The sequence below is a fragment of the Rhinatrema bivittatum genome, chromosome 9 (genome assembly GCF_901001135.1).
Source record: "Rhinatrema bivittatum chromosome 9, aRhiBiv1.1, whole genome shotgun sequence".
In the NCBI taxonomy this organism is placed as follows: Eukaryota; Metazoa; Chordata; class Amphibia; order Gymnophiona; family Rhinatrematidae; genus Rhinatrema; species Rhinatrema bivittatum.
In genome coordinates, this window is record NC_042623.1 from 62,841,436 (window position 1) to 62,861,039 (window position 19,604).

The 19,604-nt window shown below is 44.5% G+C and overlaps 1 protein-coding gene across 2 annotated transcripts in view; it reads left to right on the top strand.

Moving 5' to 3' along the window:
• Positions 1-1,311: 1,311 nt before the first annotated feature.
• The window catches only part of TRMU (tRNA 5-methylaminomethyl-2-thiouridylate methyltransferase), a 48,049-nt gene continuing 29,756 nt past the window's right edge, over positions 1,312-19,604 (top strand). Inside the window, exons 1-3 of one of the 2 annotated variants that reach the window (XM_029616269.1) lie at positions 1,312-1,567; positions 6,211-6,376; positions 10,282-10,388. In XM_029616269.1, the coding sequence (XP_029472129.1) occupies positions 6,222-6,376; positions 10,282-10,388 (262 nt within the window). In that variant the 5' untranslated portion in view covers positions 1,312-1,567; positions 6,211-6,221. Of the gene's footprint in view, positions 1,568-5,096; positions 5,485-6,210; positions 6,377-10,281; positions 10,389-19,604 lie in introns of those variants that run through there. The other variant, XM_029616268.1, reaches the window with a different exon arrangement.

A 19,604-nucleotide genomic window follows, 5' to 3' on the forward strand; every position in this document is an offset into this window, starting at 1 on the left:
GATGTTTTTTTGACTAAACTAGCCTCCTTCACCTCACCTTTTAACTATGACTGTAATCGTTTTGCCTTCCTTTCACCTTTTGTAATGTGTGGAATATATATGGACTGTGCCTCTAGAATTGTATTTCTAAACAATGTCCATTCCTGTTGAACACTTTTAACCTTTTGCAGCTGCACCTTTCAGTTTTTTTTCTATTTTCCTCATTTTATCAGTTTCCCTTTTGAAAGTTTAGTGTTAGAGCTGCAGATTTACTTATTATCCTTTTCCAGTTATTAATTTAAATTTGATCATGTTATGATCACTGTTGCTAAGTGGCCCTACCACCCTTACCTCTCTCACCAAATCCTGCGTTCCACTAAGAATTAAATCTTAAATAGCTACCTCTCTTGTTGGTTCCTGAACCACTTGCTTCATGAAGCAGTCATTTATTATATCCAGGAACTTTGTCTCTAACAAGTCCTGATGTTACATTTTACCCAGTCAATATTGGGGTAATTGAAGTCTCCCATTATTATTGCACTGCCAAATTGGTTAGCTTCCCTGATTTCTCTTAGCATTTCATCATGTCTGACCATTTTGTCCAGGTGGATGGTAGTATACTCCTAGCACTATATTTTTACCCAACACCCAGGGGATTTCTATGCATATAGATTCTACTGAGCATTTAGTCTCTTGTATGATCTTTATGTCTGGGAGGGTATAGAGTTTAATGTAACATACCCCCACCAAGTTGATCCTCCCTATCCTTGCGATATAATTTGTACCCTGATATAGCACTGTCCCATTGGTTATCCTCCTTCCACCACGTCACTGTGATGCCATTTCTTTCAATCTCATTTGCTGCTATACACTCTAACTCTCCCATCTTACTTCTTAGAGGTCTGGCATACAGACATTTCAAACTGTGTTTTTTGTTTATATTAACACCCTGCTTTTCAGTTGTTAGGGATAATTCGGAAATCATTAGCTTTGGTGATATTTTATAGAGAGGCACATGGACTATGTCTGCTTTAATGGAACCTCTCTGTTGGGATGCCCTAAACTCTCCTGTTTCATTGGTATCCTTCAAGGATACATTTCTCTGAACCATGCACTGCTGAGTGACTCTGCTTTCCCCCTTGTTCTAGTTTAAAAACTGCTCTGGAGTGAAGGGGCTGCCACCAACCTACCTGATTGAAGTGAGAGGCGACTGATTCAGAGCCAAGCTACACCTGAGGAACTCCCTTGAGTGACGACATCAATCAGAGAGCACGAGCATAAAAGCCTGCGGTGCGACACCTAAGCGGTGCATGCCGAAGGGGCGTACGCCGCTTAGATTGGCTTTGATTGCCTTTAGTTTGTGACTATTATCTGAAATAGAGGGGGTGTAAAAGGAAAGCCAAGTTCATGACCTCTTCCCTGGCACCGCAAATAACTGGCCCCATGGATGCGCACCTAACCAGGAGGAACTTGCCACAGTAGGACTCTGATAGAGAGATCTCTGTCTCTAAGTCCTGGCATGGGACCGACACCGCTGCAGCCCCCAGGAAGATCAGGAGGAGCATCTATCCTTTAAGAAGACGCAAATGTAAGTGGCTTGGAAACTTTCAGTCACTGAAAGATGTGAGACCTCCCTGCTTAGGGCTAGAACAGCATGAAGCAGGAGAAAGAACTTTAACAATAAAAATAGACAGTATATGGCCTAATACCGTTGACGAGTCTAAAATTACCATGGGGGAGCTCTGGAGGATGCTGACAAAGGTGGACTCAAATGTCTCGTTGATGAATTCTTCCCTTTCAGCTATTGTGAATGTGAATAAAGTTGCTATTCAAGAACAGGGGAAAAAAATTGTAATTCTAAAGTCAAGTTTTCCACTGATAACTCCACATCTTTCAAAACATAAAAACATTGGAAAATCTTCATCTATCTGAATGTTATTCCACAATGAGTTGGAAAATATAGAGAATTATCAGAATTAAGAATTTGCATTTTGTGAATTTTCCCATTACCAGATTGCTTGCACCTTATGAGATGTTTCAGAAATATTTAAGGGAAAATCTGGCTTGTGTGAGTTGAGCTGAGTGAAAAATACTTGCTCCAATTTGTTTTGAATCTGCTACTTGTTAATTTCAGTGAGTGTCCCCTAAGTGAGGAAATTGGAGGAACCTTGACAATTCTGAAGGGGCACATACTGGCTGCCCAATCATGGAAGAAAAAAAAAATGGATTCTATAACCGAGTACCATCAAGCTAGAGTGAGAGAACATAATAGAAGTCTCATCTTTGTGAGACTTTCCTCACTCCAAATGACATCCAATCTTCATCTAGGTGTACTGTGCAGTTTGTACATTTCACTCTGCATGTGAAACTGGCCCCTAAACCACCACCAACACCTCAGCTCCAGCTATTAGCTGGCCCTCCTACAGAGAGATAAATAGTTAACTACTATGAAGGCCTTTAGAAATAGTCTCTCTCTCAGCACTTTGCAACGCACTGTGCAGTAGTTCTAAAATGTACCCTAAATTGGCATTCCCTCAGGACAGGTTTGGTAACCACTGCTGTATAATAAAGTAACATATATCAAAAACCTGCATTCATCTACCATTTATACCTGTATATTTTTGTATTTATTCTTTATGTATTTCAATATACTCTAAACCATATATATATATATTAAAAAACAAATTTTTTTAAAATGTTTTTAAGGTGTATAGTAGTTGTTTCATAAACATGAATTGAAGATACCATCTAGGTTACCTCTCCTTTTTAATTATGAACAAACCACTGTCCATATAATAGTTGTTTTTAAAATTTATTGATTAAAAAATTCAAGTCTGGCAAGACCTGACCTGAAAAGAAGTACTTAGCTGTGTGAATGTTGAAAACTGCAACGCTGAGGCAGGAACTCCAGGGTAGCCCTTAGTTTGCAAAACCTGGTAACATCGGGTCTAATTCTTCTTCAGGGGTAGCTGCTCACCCACAGATCGTCTCAGCTCATATGCGAGTGAGCCAATAAAAAATGAAAATACATGGAAAAGATATCATCTAAGTTGAGAATTCTTTTTCCTGGTATCATGTCATGTATCCTCAAAGCTACTTTTTAGCCACTATCAATAAAGCAGGATATATATTCTTAGCTTTTTGTTACATGTTATTTTCTGATTTATCCAGAATACAAAAAACTGAGTAATTTATACCATAGATTAAAATCATAAGAACATAAGAAGAAATTGCCATGCTGGGTCAGACCAAGGGTCCATCAAGCCCAGCATTCTGTTTCCAACAGCTGCCAAAACCAGGCCACAAGAACCTGGCAATTACCCAAACACAAAGAAGATCCCATGCTACTGATACAATTAATCAGTGGCTATTCCTTAAGTAAAATTGATTAATAGCCATTAATGGACTTCTCCTCCAAGAACTTATCCAAACCTTTTTTGAACCCAACTGCACTAACCACATCCTCTGGTAACAAATTCCAGAGCTTTATTGTGTGTTGAGTGAAAAAGAATTTTCTCCTCTTAGTCTTAGATGTGCTACTTGCTAACTTCATGGATTGCCCCCTAGTCCCCCCTAAGCGATATTAGATTTTCTTATTTAATTTCCAGACTCTATAAATAGTTTAAACATAAGCTGTCTGCTTATTATGCTTGCTCTTCCTTTAAAATAAGCTATTTTATTCTTTGTTCATGTAAAAATATTCTAAATAGGATATACAAATAGCAGGTTAGGATGCATTATTGAAAATAAAAACTATTAAAAATAACAAGCAGGAGGCTCGCCTGGTATCTCATTAGATAGCAATAAAGCATCAGCTTGCCAATTTAAAGTTCTTTATTATTTAATATGTTTCTTTAAAAAAAAAAAAAAAAAAAAAGAGGTAAAGTCTCAGTGTTTGTACCAACAAGAGCAACATTACATTTATCAATGGCAAACTCTGCAACCACTGGGTTTAAATCAAACAATAGAATGGAAAGCATTCTTATGAAATTTTTTGTTACAGTTTTCCATATGTGGAATGCAGATTTTTGGTATAGTTATATTGAAATGGTTCTTTACTTTTAAATTACCAACTTGAGTATAATAGAGGATAAGCGTGAGTTGATTGACAGCCTAATTTATTCAATTCAAAGCGAGGTACAGCATTTTTTTTTTTATTAAAAAGCTGCTGGTGATGAAAAAATGAATAGCACTCTAGATAAGGTTGAGTTAGGGCTAATATATTTTTCTTTTGAGTGTAGATATGCAGTAAGATTAATTATGTCGCTCTCAGTGCACATTTTGAGAGTTATATTTTATTTAATTTGCAGAGTCCAGTATTACTAAACTTGGAAAAGTCAAATTTTGAGATGGCTCTTAAATGGAGATTTTACAAATTTACAAAACGTACGGGCCAGCTGCGTGTACTTTTTAATCCATTTTGGATGCGTATCCACAAGGGTTTAGCGAGTCCACAACGCACATCCACCCCCGAAACTAATAGCGCTCACTACATGCAACTATATGTTGATGAGGCTATTAGTCATTCGCCCGGAACTTTATCGGGTGCAGTTGGATTAGTCAGCCCCAGATCGATCCGACAACGCTGGAACCTGTGGGGCCTTCTTCTGCATCGTCGAATGAAAGTTTTTAGTTGCCTGTTATTTTCTGGGGTCCCATAAGAACACATAGGGGCATATCAACTAGCTAAGTCCAAGCATATAAATTACTACCACTAAATAATTATTAAATCCTGTCTCCTAAGACCTGTACCTAAACGCAGACGTGCTATTAAAAAAAAAAAAAAAAAGTAAAACATTGGCGAGAACTTTTAATATAATGGGAGTCAATGAGGTGTTATTAGCAGAGAGAGACCGGACTCTCCCTGAGCATCCTCACATGCTTCTCAAGTGACACCTCTGGAAAGAATTCCTTCTGCTCTTTCTAACCGAGTCCCACACACGTTGGGGGCAGGTTGCTGTCGCTGACAGCTTGTTTGCATTTTTTTTCCCTTTCACTCTGTGTTGTAGAAGCTTAAGGGGCCAGAGAAAAAAATGGCGTTGATGGTACGCGCGCCTGTCGGGCTGGAAACGTCATCGTGACGTAACGACGTCGACGTCAAACAGTGAGGCCCGGGAGCCCACTAGGAAGAAACTTTACCCCTGTGCCGGCAGTTCCGCCTAACGTTGCGTCTCCTCGTTCCCACGCCGCACTGACCAAAAGCACGCGTAGGAACCTTGCCTCTGACCTGCGGCTCCATCCCGGGCCAAGTGCCGCGGCCTTCTTCGGCTCTTAAGGGGACCACCTCAAACGAAATAAAAATAAATAAATACGTACATAAGCGAGCCCACCTGGCTACAATATGTTTCAGGTTCTGCAGCGGCTCACATCCCCGGGTCATGCGTAATGAGCGGGGCTGGAGTTCGCGTGTGCGGCTCGACCCGTAAACGGCGATGCGGCGGGTGGTGTGCGCGGTGTCTGGCGGGGTGGACAGCTCGGTGGCCGCGCTGCTGCTCAAACGGAGAGGTAAGCGCTACCCGCCGGCCGACATGGGGTGACGGGCTCGGACGGCGCTTGCCCAGGTGGCTCCGGTGACTCGCACAGGGAACGTGCCCAAGGCCTTAGTTGAGTGTGTGCAGAATTATCATTTAATGTTCACTAAGAGGTGACCACGACTCATAGAATAGCATGTAATAAGAAACTGTAACTGTTCATGACTTATTGAACAGCCGGCGCGGCATCTAAAAAAAAAGTTTTGATTTTGGCCACTGAACGTCTCATGAATAACTTATTTGCAATCCCCCCCCCTACAGAATTTAATAAAAACAAATGTCTTAATATGCTAAAAATCCTTTTTATTCTCTCTGTTATCTGTAGTTAACGCACTGTGTGACCTTGACCAAGTCAGATTCAGATTACTTTGACACAGTAGTTTTACATGCATTGCCAAAGTAAGGTAACACATAGATGAAAATAAAAGGGTAAGCAAAGAGCAATTTCCAAAGCAATAAGTAACTTTATTTTCAAGTATCTGCTTCAGTATAACTGCGTATTGCAGTTATTCCAATCTTACTACTTTTCTCTTCTGCCTTAAGGGGTAGAAATCAGTTGATAAAGGATCTGCCCCAGAGGCAGCTCAACTATTAAACTGCACAAATTAGGTTGAAAGGTATTAGATCCAAATTATCATTAATGAATAAATGTTTTATGATCTCCAAAGATATTAAGGGCTATAAAATGTCCTCCCTGTAGGATACGACGTAATGGGTGTGTTTATGAAGAACTGGGACTCTGTGGACGAGCGAGGGGTCTGCACTAGTGACAAAGACTGTGATGATGCGTACAGGGTTTGCCAGAAGCTGGATATCCCCTTTTACCAGGTTTCCTATGTGAAAGAGTTCTGGCATGATGTTTTTAGGTAAGTGCATTTCTGAAGCTGGATGAACTCAGTAGGTTACCATAAGAACTTTTTGCTCTGTGGCTTGAAAGGAGCTTTATTTATACACATTTATGTAACAAGAGCATAGGTTTACTTAAGTGGATTTCACTGCTGTTCAGCCAACACAACACCTGTGATAGAAAGCCACGTCAGAGTTTACCTGCTCAAAAAGTCAGGTTGAAATGCTATTGTAAGGTATTATAATGGTGAAAAGCAGACACCCTTCACTCTGGTGGAAAGAATATTCTAAACTATTTACTGTATTATTAGACTTTGCTTCCTTGGCTGACCTTTAGCACCTCTACAGAGCCTCTTAGGCTGAGACAAATACTAGTGGCAGTTTCCTATGTGGAAGCTTGGGTGGGACTTAAAACATTAAGCCCTGAATCATGACGAAACTAACTTAGAATTGATTTCTGCTGAATTATGCATGGTACTATGTTTTAACTGTATACACAGGAAAAGCATTTTGACTTTTTGCATGTGAAGTGTCTTTTAGCTCTTTTTTCTCCCCAAACAGCTCAGAAGGCCCTCAGTCTGGGGGCTAGAGAAGCCATTTCACTAAGGCCGGAGTTGGCCCAAGCACTAGGGAAATTAGACAGCTGCTTAGACCGGCACTGAAGTGATACACATGCAGTGCCGAGTACCACTGGAAAGCAGCGTGGGAGGGGGTTGAAAGGAGTTCCTGTGCCACCATTCCTCCTCGCCCCTCCCATGGAAGCATCTTACCCCATCTATGGGAGAAGGGAGGGTCATTGAAGTCCTAATGGGGCAGAAGTGATCTCCATCTGCACCTGCCCCACCAGGTCCCGGTTTTAAAATGGTTACAGCCCAACACCATTTTGTTGTACAGAGGTACATAAATACAATAAAATAAATAGTCCAAAATATATCCTAGTATATCACATGTTCTAAAATCAAAATAAATGTAATACACAGTACTGAAAAGGGAAAAAAAAAAATCCACACCCCACTAATAACCTAAAACTGAAAGCTCCAAATTAGAGGGTAGAGTCTCCCAGTCAGTCCCATAGCAGCTCCTAAAGGGATGATCCCTTTTGGGAAGCAAGGATGATAGCAGGAGGGGACAGTACCGCTCAGGACAGCTCACTCGGGGCAACAACAGCCAAAGGCAGGCCTCAGTTAAAAGGATCTTAGAGCAGCAAAATCTTCTCATGGCTCCTGCATGATCTTAGTCCTGTTGTACTGCTCCATCAGGCATGTTCTCATGTTGCTGCTTGAGATCCCATGTCACAATCCCTCTCTGGCTTTTTGGCTAGTATGAGCCTGTGCCAAGGACCAGGTTCTCAGTTAAGGATAGTAAAACACTGATGTTTCTTCCTCTTGTTTAGATAACGTCTGTCCTTTCTCCGGCCTCTGATGATGTGCTTCTGGCAGGGAGTTTTCCACTTGGTAAAACTTATTTATTGGTCATGGATTTTGATTATTTAACTTTTTATCCTCTTCCATGGACTCTAATCTGGCAGCTCTTCTCTTTCTCCCTGATATCGCTGAGGTCTATTGCTACCTCCTGTTTTCCCCTAGTAACATGTTTGCTTCCTAAAGGTTTCTAATTCCTCTTTCCCTAGAACAAAAAAGATGGAACTACAGTGATTTTGTTTTGATAATGTTAGTTCTTAGGCATTTGGGGTACATTTTCAAAGGTGTAGTCAAGATATACATGAGTACTTTATACTGCTTTGAGTGTGTTTTGTTTTTTTTCTAAAAACTGGGGAAGCAGTATATAAAAATGTTTAAATAACTTTGGATGCTGAGGGTGGAGGAAGAGGAGGATTCTGGGTGATGGGAGAGAGATGGAAATGCTGGGTACAAGGTAGAAGAGAGCAGGGCATGCTGTGATGGAGCTACCACTGCCAAAAGAGAAAGTGAAGTACCGCTGCCTGGCTCTTGTATAAAGCTTTTCTCAATCAAGTTTTCTGTCCTTTGCCGGTTTGCTGGAGTTTATTTGTGTGTTTTGATCTTATGATGTGCTGTTTTATTTTGATATTAATGACTGGAGGAAAAGGAATATTAATGTGGAACTTGCTGGAACTGTAGGCTTGTTTTGGATTGGTTCATTTGTAGAGATGATGCTGAGTGTATGTGACCTGTTATTGGTTAAAGTGATGATGAGGTTTGTTGTTTAGGAGTGACTATGTTGGAATTATGTCAGTGTGACAGGTTGGAAGAATAGAAGTGAGATGTATTAGGTGACGAATGCTAGTCTGATGGGAAGAGTGAACTTGTCTGGTGAGATAATGTGGTGATGAGGTTGGTGGATGTATGCTGTATATCGAGCAAGGATCTGGGTTTTGGCCTTGTAGTTGTGTGTGACAGTGATGTGTTCCAGAGTTGTAATGATGTTTTAGCTATCTACCACACCGTGTAGGTCACCCCTAGGTTTCCCTTAAGGGTAGTCTGTGCAGTTACCCTCAATCCTTATGATAAGGGTAGTAATATTTACAATCAAAAAAACAAGCAATTGTCAAACCCATAAACAATTACATCTAGCATCATTTTTACTGGGTGAGGAGCCTTCCTGAAAATCCCGACAATGCTGACTTGCTTTGCTTTTGGACTTGGCCAGAGAAGCAGTCCTGAGCTTTTCCCCTTATTTCTGCGTATCAGTATTCCCAGACTGTAAAAGTCAGGGCCCGTTTTGGTTGCCATCAGAATCCAATTCCCCTCCCCCCCCCCCCTTTACTGTCAAAGCGGAGAGTGATGTTGCAGTTGCGCCAAAAGTATCAAGGCTTATTGGTTGTGGGTAGTAATCCCCGTGCTTCTGCTAAGGGTATTGTAACTGTTGCATCAAGCAAGTTACCCCCATCCACTCTTTTCTTCATTTCTGTCCCCCGGCCTTTAGGGATCCACAGTGTTTATCCCATGCTACTTTGAATTCTTTCACTGTTTTTTATCTTCACCATCTCCAGAAGGGCATTCCTGGCATCCACCACTTTCTCTATGAAGACATATTTATACACACACACACACAATAAAAAGATGAATCTGTTCTTAAAAGCCAGCATGGCCAGAAAGAATGCTGCACTACAAGCTGCCGAGTTAGGTCAGAGAGGGGAAGTAACACAGCAATAGCATTTTCAAATCACCTTACGTACTTTGCACCTGTTCCCATTCAGTCTACCCAATCCCACTCCCGTTGCATCACCACAAACCCCAGGGGATCACTGGTCCTACCCTCACTTCACCACCACCAGGGATCCTTTGTGCTTATCACATGTAATGGAACTGCAAAAAACTGTGTTTCTACCACCTCTGGTGAGAGTTCGTTCCATACACCCACCAGCTTTTCGTTAAATTTGCCCACAGGCCTGTGGGATTTTAAGATTGCCCTCCTCATGTTACTGAAGACATTCTTGATCGGCAGGCATTTCCCTTTTCTGATTAAGAAACTGCCTTGTTAAAAGAGAACATGCCATTTTTAAGTCCATATATGGTGGTTTCTTTTAAGTATTGTGTGTTTTAACAATAATTAAATGTATTATAACAATAGCTGATGCAGGTGCTGGTAATTATGTGTAAGTGATTTTATAAAATTATTTGTTAGAATATACATTGTTCTGAGCTGTAAAGATGGTTGATTTCTATATACAAATAAATGAAATACATTGTGAGACATTTTGTTTGTTTTTTTAAAGTTATCCTCTGTAATCCATGCTGGAAAATTCTCTCCAGTAAGTACCAGCAGGATCTTCTGCTACTTGGTTGTGATGCATTTGAATTTAAAGTGGTCTATATAATGTACGTTTAATTTGCGTGGGCAGCATTTGAACAGAATGATGTAGCCTGGAGATTGCCATCAAAGATAAACAAAGGAGCGCAAACACAGACTGAGAATATTAATTCTGTTCTTGTTTTTATTACAGTTATTTTTTAAATGAATATGAAAAAGGACGGACCCCCAATCCTGATATCATATGCAACAAGCATATCAAATTTAAATATTTTATTCGTTATGCTTTAGATAACCTAGGTAAGTGCTGCATTTTCATTTTTTATTGAATTAGTTGTATAGTGCACTGGTTTCTCTTTTAAGTAGACAGAGGAAGTTGTCTTGCAAAACAAAAGGGTTGATACTGTCAAAATGCTGTTTAAAAGGAACCTGGATCGATCAGAGCATGAAATGCAGCATTCTCAAAAACTGCATATTTTCACCAGCAGGTGGAGACATAATCATCTAAATTGAAATTTTGACTGCATTATAGTACATGTTCTTTTGTTGCTTCATGGTGCTTCAGCAGAGCTTTGTGCTAGCTCTCCATAAAGCGGTTTGTTCTGTCATAGTAAGTGAGATTGTTTCACTTTAGCCTTTTGTTTGCATTATGTGTATATTCCTGCTTGGGTCGCTCATGTTACTTTAGGAATAGTGTGGGAACACCAGATACCTAGTTTTAAATAGATTTCTTTTTAAGTTTCTGGGTTCCTTTTAAGAGTAAAAGATTAAGCTTGAAGAATCCAGCAGATGTATGAATAAGTTTGTAATTTGTAGTGTGTGTTGTTGTTTTGTCTTTCATTTTTTTTAAATTATTTTGTAGCTTCCAGGTCAGTTGGAAACAACTTCTATTGGTTTATGGCATTGTAAGCTTTCATATGCAGCTTCCTGGGTTTTCCCCATTTTAGAGTCCCTTCCCTTTCATCAAGCCCAGCCATCATGGTGACCATCCTCTGTCACGGACGGGGCCCACAGGCTGCAGCTGTTTTGGGACCTGGCATGTGTGTACACACAGTGTTGGCATTGGCTAATGACTGAGTCTCTCTCATCCAGAGACTTTAACACCCCCCACCCCCCCCCACACACAGCATCCCTGTTCCCAGCTGGGTCTAGGAATCAAAAAGAGGAGACCATCTGCCATCAGGCTAGCCCGCCTGAACTTTGTTGAAGTTGATGTAGGAGAAAGTATGTCAATTAATGAGGCAGTAAGACAATCCATTTCAACTGTAAATAAAAACTGTCAGTATAGGCAAAATATGCCACACTTAATTACAAAATAATCAGGGTGTTTACCTGCCCCTGCTAACATTGGTTCTTTCAGGATGAACCTCTAATCTGACCTTCATATTTAGAAGGCACTGAGCCCTGATGTGAGACTAAGCAAGCAAAGAGAGGCCTTCATAAAGTATTGGGTCTCCGCCAGCCTGCTTGTAAACCATCGCCTTCTCAGCTTTCTTCTCCTTCCCCTAGTCAGCAGGGTACAGCAAGCCTTGAGAATGGGAATACATCCACGCTAGGCTCCAACAGACCTCCTAGGACCTGAATTCTGGATCCCAGTTTAAGTACAATGGGTAAATCCATCCGCTTAATGTACAGAGGGCTTGTGAGTGGTGCTGCTACCATAAACTTGCCCCCTGATCCCTACCCCTGAAAAACTACCTATCTCCAAAGTTCTATCAAGAAGCAAAAGTAAAGTATCACTACTTGGTAGGTTAGACATGCTTTTAAGAATTATCAGTGAAGCCGATTGTCCAGGTTCTGCTGAACTAAGGAAGGCCCATAGCTGAAGGAGCTTTGTTGCTGGTTTCTCCAGCTGGTGAAAGGGAACAGAAGCTAGAGAGGAAGACTGATGGGTGTTTGGGTAATTGCCAGGTTCTTGTGGCCTGGTTTGGCCTCTGTTGGAAACAGGATGCTGGGCTTGATGGACCCTTGGTCTGACCCAGCATGGCAATTTATGTTCTTATGGGCAGGCTGTAATTTTTTTTTTTTTAATATGTATTTCTCTAGATAAATCAGTATCTATCTATACAGTTGTGCTCATAAGTTTGCATACTCCTGGCAGAATTTTAAGATGTGTAGCATTTTAAGAAAACATGAGTGTTCAGACAAAACATCTGTTTTTAATGCTCTTCAAATTAAACTATTATGCATCACAGAATAGCACAATCATTAATAGCACAATAAGGGAAATAATAAAATAGTCCTGTTTATACTCTCCATACCCTTAGTTCTTAATATCGTGTATTGCCCCCCTTTTGCATCAATGACAGCTTGCAGTCTTTTGTGATAGTTGTGAATGAGGCCCTTTATTGTCTCACTTGGTAAAGCTGCCCATTCCTTTTGGCAAAAAGCCTCGAGATCCTGTAAATTATTTGGTTGTCTAGCATGAACTGCCTGTTTGAGTTCTCCCCAAAGTGGCTCAATGATGTTGAGGTCAGGGGACCACGATGGCCACTCCTGAACCTTCGCTTTCTTCTGCAGCCGCTGCAGGAGTCGACTTGGCCTTATGTTTCACATCATTGTCATGCTGGAAAGTGCAAGTCGCCCCATGTGCAGCTTCCTGGCTGATAAATGCAAATTCTCCTCTAATTTCTGATGAGATGCTGCATTCATCCTGCTATCAATTTTGACTAAATTCCCTGAGACGCTGTAGCTCACACACCCCTAAAACACCAGATATTCACCTCCATGCTTCGCGGTAGGGATGATGTGCTTCTCTTCATAGCATTTATGGTTGTGACCATAAAGTCTAATTTTGGCCTCCTCATTCCAATTTACTTTGTTTCAGAAGTTTTGAGACTTCTGTAGTTGCTGTTTAGCACATTGTAAGCGGGCTGTTTTGTGGCATTGGTCCAGCAATAGCTTTTCTCTGGCAGTTCATGCAGCCCGTTTTTGTTTCAGTATCTCCTTGTGTATGCTGAAGCAGCCATACCACTTTGTCACTTTGTTTCAGAGAAGCCCGTATTTCAGTAGAAGTTGCTTGTGGGTTTGTCTTTGCATCCCGTAAAGATTTCTTGGCAGTTCCTTGATTTACCTGACCATGGCTTGGTATTAACAGAAACCATAATTTTCCATTCCTGAACATACCCAGATCAGTCCAGACCAGTGGTTGTGCATTCCTACCAGCAGATGGAGTCAGAGAACAAAAACATGGGGCACTGCTACATAACCGAGAGTGCCACCTGCAGTCCCTCAGTATTTCTCTGACTCCAGCAGATGGTAGAGATGCAAACCTGCAGTCTGTTACTTTATTTTTTTTTTTTTTTAACTATTAGGGAAAAGTTTTTTTCCTAGGTTAGGCTAGTTAGTGGTGTAGCTTCCTGAGGTGTTAGGCACCTTCGTGGGCCATCCCTCAGTTCAAGCCAGGTATCCAGGGGGTTGAATACCCCTGTCTGAGTCTCGCCCGCAACGGTCCAGTGTCTCGATAGCCAGGGGCTCCTGGTTTCCTCGACTACTGAGGAGGCTCCTGTCACTCCTTTCCTCAGGCCCCAGGAGTGCCAGTGTAAAGTTTCTTTAAAAAAAGAAAAGAAACTGAAGCTTTCAAGGTAGGCGGAGTTGCTTTGGGGGACGGGCCGTGCCGTGCCGTTTCGTCAGCAGGCCATTCGGAGTGGGGAGCTCGACCTCGTGGGTCCTAACAACAGCCCAAGGCTCCCGGTAGGTCTGCGGGAGGGGAGGCCTTCGAGCGCGTGCTAGGCCGCATTTTTTCGTGCCGGCAGTTCTCGCGCCTGCAGGGAGTATGCTATTTTTTTTTAGCTCCTGCAGTCGCGCGAAGGTTTCCCAGCTTGATATTTTTTCTTTTTTTTTTTGACGACCGCGTGGCTGCTCGGTCTGGTGTATGGCACCCCGACCCAAGATGGGGACCTGCTGCGCATGTGGCATGTCAGGGCAGGCCCTAAACATTAGTTCCCTTTGTTCTGCCTGCTCCACTGGGCAAGAGGGAACTTCCTTGCGGGGGGGGGGGGGGGGGGGGGTTGGGGGGGAGAATCAGGCAGACCGGTCCTCCTCAGCGGGGAGAGTGGCTTGTGGCAGGTGCTGTGGGAGGAGGATGCCCCTCCCATTCTATCCCCGGTGGACCAGGTTCCCATTTTTTGTGGATGACTCTGGGCTACCAGACCCTCCTGCTGGGGGGGGTGTACTGTCCTGAGTTTGTGCTGCTACTGCACCAGGCGTTCCTGGCTAGGAAACAGGAGATCCTGAAGAGTGCAGTACAGCCAGACGCTTTGGTGGAGCCTCCACCAAAGCGGGTACCCATGGGGTCCCCGGATCTTCATCAACCGTCAGGGGCTCGACAGGGGGCTCCAGGTGAGGATATGTTGCCAGCCCCACTCTGAGATCCCTTTGGCCCCGGGGCGGATCAGGATCCTGGACTCACCCAGGGTATGGGTGATGTGAACCAGGACGACCTCCCACCCTCGGAAGGTGGTGATCCCAGCGTGGTACGCTTATTTAAGCGAGAGGAGCTTCGACCTCTCATTCCCCATATCTTGGAGTTCCTGGGGATCAAGGTTTCACAGGAAGAATCAGACAGCAAAGGCATCAACCCAGTCCTGGATGGTATTCTGGGTCCGAAGACTTCCTTCTCAATCCCTAAGAAGGTCCACAAGCTGGTGACCCGGGAGTGGGACTCGCCAGATGCTGGTTTGAAAGTGGGAAGAGCCATGGCAAAACTTTACCTCCTGTTGCAGGATGTATTGGATCTTCTAAAGATACCGAAGGTGGACGCGGCGATGTCTGCCGTGACTAAGACAACCACCATTCCTGTGGCCAGGACTGCTGCACTGAAGGACATTCAGGACCGCAAACTGGAAATATACCTTAAGCAAGTCTTCGAGGTCTCAGAGCTGAATCTCAGGGCGGCGATTTGCACCAGCCTCATGCAGAGAGCCTGTCTTTGCTGGGTCCAGGAGCTTCCACAGCTCCCAGTGCCAACGGCAGGGGGGGGCCCTTGCAAGCCGCATGTTTGGAGGCAGGAGTTGCCTATGTCGCAGACGCATTGTATGACTTGGTATGGACCTCCGCACGTAGTATGGTGTCTGCTGTTACGGCTCGTAGACTACTCTGGTTTCGTAATTGGTCAGCAGATTTATCTTCCAACTCTCAACTCTGTAACCTCCCCTTTAAGAGCAAGCTTCTCTTTGGGGAGGATCTGGAACAGTTGGTGAAATTGCTGGGGAAGTCCAAAGGTAACTGACTGCCAGAGGATAGGAAACCTTCTGGGAAGGTTTTTCCCCCTCAAGCTCGTTTCCGGGATTCTCGCAGATTTTGCCCTGGTAGGTCTTCAGCTCCTTTGGGGCCCAGGCCGGGCTCGGGATGTCAGCAGTCCTTTCGTGGAGGACGGTGCCCAGACAGAGAGTCCACGGGCCAGGATGCTGGACGTCAAAAACCTTGCCAATGAAGCCAGGGGCACCCATTCCATCGTAGAAGCTGTCGGAGGCAGATTGTCGAGCTTCTACGCAGAGTGGGAAAAGATTACCTCGGACTGATGGGTCTTGGAAGTGGTCCGGGATGGTTACACTCTCGTTTTCATGCCCAGTGCAGGAGGCCTTTGTGGAGTCTCACGTTGCTTCGCGGGTCAAGCACGAAGCAGTACAGGGGACCCTACCACGGCTGCTCGATCTCCGGGCCATTGTTCCAGTTCCCCTTGCAAGGGACAGCATTTGGTGTACTTTGTGGTTCCAAAGAAAGAGGGCACCTTTCGTCCCATTCTGGATTTGCAGAAGCTGAACAGGTGTCTGCGAGTTCCCCGTTTTCGCATGGAGATCTTGAGGACTATGGTGGCCGTGGTACGCAGAGGGGAATTTCTCGAGTCATTAGATCTCACTGAGGTGTATCTCCACATCCCGATTTGCCAGGCTCACCAGTGATTCCTCCGCTTCAAGGTGATGGGCCAACATTTCCAGTTTCAAGCTCTTCCTTTCAGTCTGGCAACAGCCCCACGTACTTTCACCAAGGTCATGGTGGTCATGGCGGCATTCCTGCACAAGGAGGGAGTCCTTGTTCATCTGTATCTGGACGACTGGCTAATTCAAGCAAAGTCACAGGAGGACTGCGTAAGATCGGTCCAGAGGGTGATGTTCACCTTGCGGTCGCACAGCTGGGTCATAAATGTCCAGAAAAGTCACTTGGAGCCCATGCAGTCGCTGGTCTACTTGGGCGCGCTCTTCGACACCTTCCGAGGCAAGGTTTCTCTGGCATCGGACCGTGTAACGAAGTTGCAGGATCAGGTCAAGGCCCTTCTTCAGAGGAAGACTCCAGTTTGGCATCACTTACAGGTTCTGGGATCCATGGCCTCCACCTTAGATTTGGACCCGTGGGCGTTCGCTCATTTGCGTCCGTTGCGGCGTACGTTGTTGTCAAGATGGAGCCCAGTGTCGGAACAGTTCCATATACCATTGCCTTTACTTCCAGAGTCAGTCTATCATAGTGGCTTTCACTCAGCAACCTGGTACAGGGAGTGGATTTGGACCCCGTGAATTGGGTGGTTATCTCCATGGATGCCAGTCTGTCCGGCTGGAGAGCAGTTTGCCTCAACATAGAAACATAGAAATGATGGCAGAAGAAGACCAAACAGCCCATCCAGTCTGCCCAGCAAGCTTTCACAGTTATTTTTCTCATACTTATCTGTTACTCTGACCGCTGAGGTCAGGGCCCTTATTGGTAACTTTTTGGTTCTAATTTCCTTCCACCCCTGCCATTGATGTAGAGAGCAGTGCTGGAGCTGCATAAAAGTGACATATCAAGCCTAATTGGTTAGGGGTAGTAACCGCCGCAATAAGCAAGCTACTCCCATGCTTAATTGTTTACCCAGTCTGTGTAATTTAGTCCTTGTTGGTTGTCTTAATATAAATCCCCTTTTCTTCAATCCCCCCTGCTGTTGAAGCAGTGAGCTGCTCTGTATATGTATTCAAAGTGAAGAATCAGGCTTAATTAGTTCGGGGTAGTAACCACCGCAACAAGCAAGCTTACTCCCACGCTTATTTGTGAATGCAAATCCTTTTTCCCACAATTCCTCTTGCCGTTGAAGCATAGAGCAATGTTGGAGTCGCATTAACCGTGTGTATGTTTATTGAATAAGGGTATTAATCACCAGGTAGTAGCCGTCATTCCTGCAAGCCACCCCCATGTCTCTTCTCTTCATTCACATCCTCAAGACTTTATGGATCCACAGTGTTTACCCCACGCCCCTTTGAAATCCTTCACAGTTTTAGTCTTCACCACTTCCTCCGGAAGGGCATTCCAGGCGTCCAGCACCCTCTCCGTGAAGAAATACTTCCTGACATTGGTTCTGAGCCTTCCTCCCTGGAGTTTTAAATCGTGACCCCTAGTTCTACTGAATTTTTTGCAACTGAAAAGGTTTGTCGTTGACTTTGGATCATTAAAACCTTTCAAGTATCTGAAGGTCTGTATCATATCACCCCTGCTCCTCCTTTCCTCCAGGGTATACATATTTAGATTCTTCAATCTCTCCTCATAAGGCATTCGATAAAGACCATACACCTTTTTGGTCGCCCTTCTCTGGACCGCCTCTATCCTGTCTCTGTCCCTTCTGAGATACGGTCTCCAGAACTGAGCACAGTACTCCAGGTGAGGCCTCACCAAGGACCTGTACAAGGGATAATCACTTCCCTTTTCTTACTCAATATTCCTCTCTCTATGCAGCCCAGCATTCTTCTGGCTTTAGCTATCGCCTTGTCACATTGTTTCGCCGACTTTAGATTGACAAATCCACTCAAGGTCTTTGGTCCCCAACGGAAAAATCCTGGTCCATCAACCGCCTCGAGACGAGGGCTGTCCGACTGGCCCTGCAAGCATTTCTGCCTCTGTTCGAGAACACAGTGGTTCGAGTGTTCTCAGGGAATGCGACAACGGTAGCTTACATCAACAGGCAAGGCGGGACATGGAGTCTCGTGGTGGCGTAGGAGGTGAGGCTGTTGTTGTTTGCTTGGACGGAATGCCATCTCAAAGGAATTGCCGCGTTGCAGGAGTGGAAAATGTTCAGGCGGACTTCCTCAGCAGTCAACAGCTCGATCCGGGGGAGTGGGAGTTGGCTCCCGAAGCTTGGAATCTCATTTGCGCCAGGTGGGGCGTGCCTCAGTTGGATCTGATGGCAGCTCTGGCCAATGCGAAGATGGAATGCATCTTCAGTCATCGTCAAGAAATAGGCTCAGTAGGATTAGATGCCCTAGTGTGTCCGTGGCCCACAGGCATTCTTTCCCCCAGCCTCTCATCGGTCGGCTTCTCCAATGCATAGAGCAACATCCAAGCAGTGTGGTGTTGGTGGCTCCGGAGTGGCCACGTCTCCCATGGTTCGCAGATATGGTGCGATTAGCGCTGGAAGGTCCTCTGCAGCTGGTTCATCTTTCGCAACTACTCCGTCAGGGGCCCATATTTTCAGATCGGGAGGATCACTTCTCTCTTGCGGCCTGGCTTTTGAGAGGCGGCAATTGTGATTGAGAGGATATTCAGAGCAGGTCATTTCCACTCTTCTTCAGGCGCGTCGACCATCTACGTCTATGGCCTATGTTAGAGTCTGGAAGTTGTTTGAGGCATGGTGCTGTCAGCGCTCCTTGGATCCTTTGTCAATGAAGATTCCCCAGGTGTTGGATTTCCTTCAACAGGGGTTGGCCAAAGATTTGGCTTTCAACTCACTTTAGGTTCAAGTGGCTGCTTTAGGTGCCTTAAGGGGCAAGGTTCATGGTCTGTCACTGGCAGTGCACCCAGAGATTTTTCGGTTCCTCAAGGGAGTAAAGCATTTACATCTTCCCGTATGCCCGTTACGTCCGGATTGGAGTTTGAACCTGGTGCTTCGGGTGTTTTGCAGAGCCCCCTTTGAGCCTTTACTCAGGGCTCCCATTAAGGATTTGACCTTGAGAACTGTTTTCCTCGTAGCCATTTGTTCTGCACGACACATTTCAGAGTTACAGGCTTTGCATTTCGGGATTCCTTTCTTAGGATTTACAATGATAGAGTTTCGCTGTGCACGGTTCTGTCTTTTGTGCCTAAGGTGGTCTCGGCCTTTCATGTCAATCAGGCGGTGGATCTGCCAGGATTTCCCCTCAGGAGAGGGAGCTTCATCTTTTGGCTGTGCATCGCGCTCTTTTGTGCTATTTGAAGGTTACCAGTGACTTCTGGCGGTCAGACCATCAGTTTGTCTTGTTTGGGGGTCCTAAGAAGGGTGATCAGACTTCTAAGGCGTCGATTCTGCGCTGGCTTAAGGAGGCTATCTCTTCGGCCTATATTGCCCGAGGGCGTCAGGTGCCCGTGCATCTGAGAGCTCGTTCCACTAGGGCCCAGGCTACCTCCTGGGCTGAGTGTCAGCTTCTGTCGCCTCAGGAGATCTGCAGAGCGGCGGTTTGGTCATCCCTTCACACTTTCACCAAGTATTATCGTTTGGATGTTAGGGTGCATGATGAATCATCCTTCGGTGAGGGTGTTCTGCGTGCGGGTCTTTCGGGTTCCCGCCCAGTGAAGAGTGGC